The sequence below is a fragment of the Dendroctonus ponderosae genome, unplaced genomic scaffold, assembly GCF_020466585.1.
Source record: "Dendroctonus ponderosae isolate FM_Combo_2020 unplaced genomic scaffold, Dpon_F_20191213v2 Dpon_F_20191213_1, whole genome shotgun sequence".
Lineage (NCBI taxonomy): Eukaryota > Metazoa > Arthropoda > Insecta > Coleoptera > Curculionidae > Dendroctonus > Dendroctonus ponderosae.
This window is the reverse complement of record NW_026017110.1, coordinates 421903-425098: the sequence shown is the minus strand read 5'-3', so window position 1 is coordinate 425098 and position 3196 is coordinate 421903. Positions and strand designations below refer to the sequence as shown.

The 3196-nt window shown below is 36.4% G+C and overlaps 1 protein-coding gene across 1 annotated transcript in view; it reads left to right on the top strand.

The window, feature by feature from the left end:
- The window catches only part of LOC109544340 (sphingomyelin phosphodiesterase), a gene marked incomplete in the record, with an annotated part of 7430 nt that overhangs the window by 2105 nt on the left and 2129 nt on the right, over positions 1 to 3196 (top strand). The window contains 3 exon segments of the mRNA XM_048662723.1: positions 1575 to 1769; positions 1839 to 1939; positions 2020 to 2175. Of these exon segments, the coding sequence (XP_048518680.1) occupies positions 1575 to 1769; positions 1839 to 1939; positions 2020 to 2175 (452 nt within the window).

Here is a 3196-nt window from a genome sequence, read left to right as displayed (position 1 = left end):
GGTTCATTATAAGCGTACTTTACTGTATTTGAAATTTTATGAGAAAAATGACAGTTGCAGCCACTCGAATAATTATTAATATTTCCTATAAGGGAATTTGTCATATTTAATTTGAGTCGCATTTATTGTTCAAAAGGACTTACTTTAATGGAATTTTGAAAACATTTTGAAAACGATTAATTCAAAGTGTTAAAAAAACAAGTTTCAAATTACAGTTGAAAAAACCGCCCAAAATCAACTTTTTCAAATGGAAACCACCATTTTTGATAATTTTGTCACATTAAGTATTTAAAATAAGTGTATGTTTGTGTAACGATGTCTATTCCAAAAGTGTTTAGTTTTCGAAATATTGCCAATTTAATGTTTTCATATGGCTATTTTGCAGCATCTTCTTGTAAATCCTGTCACTCCTAGTTGCCATGACGAAAGTGGCCATTTTTAATGCAATCAAATGCCAAAGGAATTCTGACAGCTGTCTATGAAAATAATTAATAATCATGCCCGGGCGCATCAATTCTACAAACGAAGATTATTTAAAGTTATTTATTATTTATGGAAAATGTGATAAAGTTATATCAAGAACCGTTTATGTATCATTAATTATTATTATATCAATCACTGGCAATCACAAGACGTATTCAAAATTCTTGAAATTTTCAATAATATGTTTAACAGCACATCATGAAGGCTTCTGTTTTTGTGGATATCGAATGGCAAATGTGGCACATGTTCTTGATACAGCTTTATAACATTCTTTATAAATAATAAATAAGGTTAAATAATATTCAATTTGTATAACTGAAGTGCCCTGGCAAAGGTAACTGACAGCTGTCAGCATTCCTTTGGCATTTGATTGCATTAAAAATGGCCGCTTTCGTCATGGCAACTAAGAAGTGACAGGATTTAAAAGCAGGTGCTGCAAAATAGCCTAATGAAAATATTAAATTGGCAATATTTCGAAAACTAAACACTTTTGGAATAGACATCGTTACACAAACTTACGCTCATTTTTAATACTGAATATGACAAAATTATCAAAAATGGGGGTTTCCATTTGAAAAAGTTCATTTTGGGGGGTTTTTTCAACTGTAATTTGAAGCTTGTTTTTTTGACACTTTGCCTTAATAGTTTTCAAAATATTTTCCAAATTCCATTAAAGTAAGTCCTTTTCAACAATAAATGCGACTCAAACTAATTATGACAAATTCCCTTACAGGAAAAATTATTCGAGTGGCTGCAACTGTCATTTTTTTCATAAAATTTCAAATATCTCCAAATCGGTTAGCCTCAGGTATAGGATATTATCCACGAAATACATTTGGAATTTGGAGTAGAATTCAAAAATGTAATAATATGTGAACGCTTACACTGTTCAAGCAAACCACTTCTGAAGATGCACAGACCACTCGTGCTTGCGAAACGTCAGGAAGAAATTCTACCGAACGACGGCATAAAAACCCATTAGTTTCAAGGAATGGCCTCGAAAGTCCACCTCTATATATATGTTTATATTAAACCTTACATATTTGTGCAGCAAAGCAACTAACTTAATAGCTTTTTTGCCTTGATTGCAGTTTCGCACCTCATTGGATGACCGACCCCGATCATTCAGTATCGTGCCTTTACCAGAAGATCGGTGCTTCATGGTCCGGATGGCTTCCAAAGAATACAGAAGAAACAATCCACCATGGGGCCTTCTATTCAGTTTTACTTCGGCCGGGATTCCGGTTGATTTCCGTCAACACCAACTATTGCCATTCTTTAAGCTGGTAAGGCTCAGAGCAAATAATGGCCCCAGCAGAGATTCGACCCAAAAATGTTCGGTTCATTTGTTACAGGTGGCTTCTGGTCAACAGCACTGATCCAGCCAGCGAACTGAAGTGGTTGATAGCAGAATTGCAGAAGGCGGAGAGTAACAGCGAAAAGGTTCATATTATAGGTTGGTACCCATACTTAATCAGCTCGCGGCTCAATGAGATTTTTTCGCGTCTTTTTTTTTATTTTTTATTTTATGCGTAGGCCATATAGCGCCCGGTAGCTCGGACTGCATGAAAACCTGGTCCAGTAACTTTTACAACATCGTAAATCGCTATGAACACACGATAAAGGCGCTCTTCTATGGCCATAGTCATGCCGATGAGTTTGAGGTGTTCTACGAAGCCACCGATTTCAGCAGTAAGAACGCGTTTAGGAAACGTATCAGGTGGTGGAAAAGTAGAAAATTGTCCGATTTAAAATTCACAGGTGAAGGGCTTTTATCATCATCACTGTGTACATGACTAATGAAACGGCAGTGTGAATAGGCCTACAATTTTCTTCGGAAAGTGCAATTGAATTTGGCGCTTCACCGTCGTCTAGCAACGATAACACAAACAGCTACGTTTCATGACATAAAGCTGTCAACCAATGAAAGACAGATGCTTGACAGCGCTTGTGTGTCAAATTCAATTTGTGTGACTACATGAAGGTTTACCCCCGGTTGCACCGTTCTCGCTTTAAACACTGATTAGCTAAACACTGATTAGGTATATTTTAACCGGTGTTAGAAAAAAATACTTTGCACCGTCGCAAACTAATCGTCTGTTAGTTATTCAGAGAATCACTATGGCACCTCCGCTTTTTTGGCTTAGGTTGCTATCTTCATGATTATCGAATTTCATTTCACATAATCTTTACAATATATTGGTTATGTTATATTTTATTGTGTACTACTTGTCTTCATGTCAACGGTTGATCTAGGGGGGGGGGTNTGACCCCCCCTCCCCCATTCAATTCGCTATTCAACGATGCCAAAACGAATTCTTTGGCTTGAATGGTTCTTGAGAAACTTCGAAAAAAGCAGCGCCATGTTCAAGTGGATTTTGCAACTCAAAAAAAAAACCACGCAAATCTAAAACTTCTTGGATTCAAGCATTTTTTGAGAAAACTGCCAGCATTTCCTTATCGATGGTTTACTTTCTAAAAAGGCCATTTACTTCTCTCTAGAATGATGTACAAATGAGCGTTCTTGCTCATTTTGCCTCCGAGAAATGAATAAAAATGGGACGGAAAACATGGAATTTTGGCATAATCTTGCACCTATGTGTTTGATATTCAAATTTCGCTTTCTGGGTCAAAACTACTCAAATTTCCTCACTCACGTTGTTACGACTGAATCGAGTTTTCAATTCTCTATCCAACGATGCCAAAACGAATT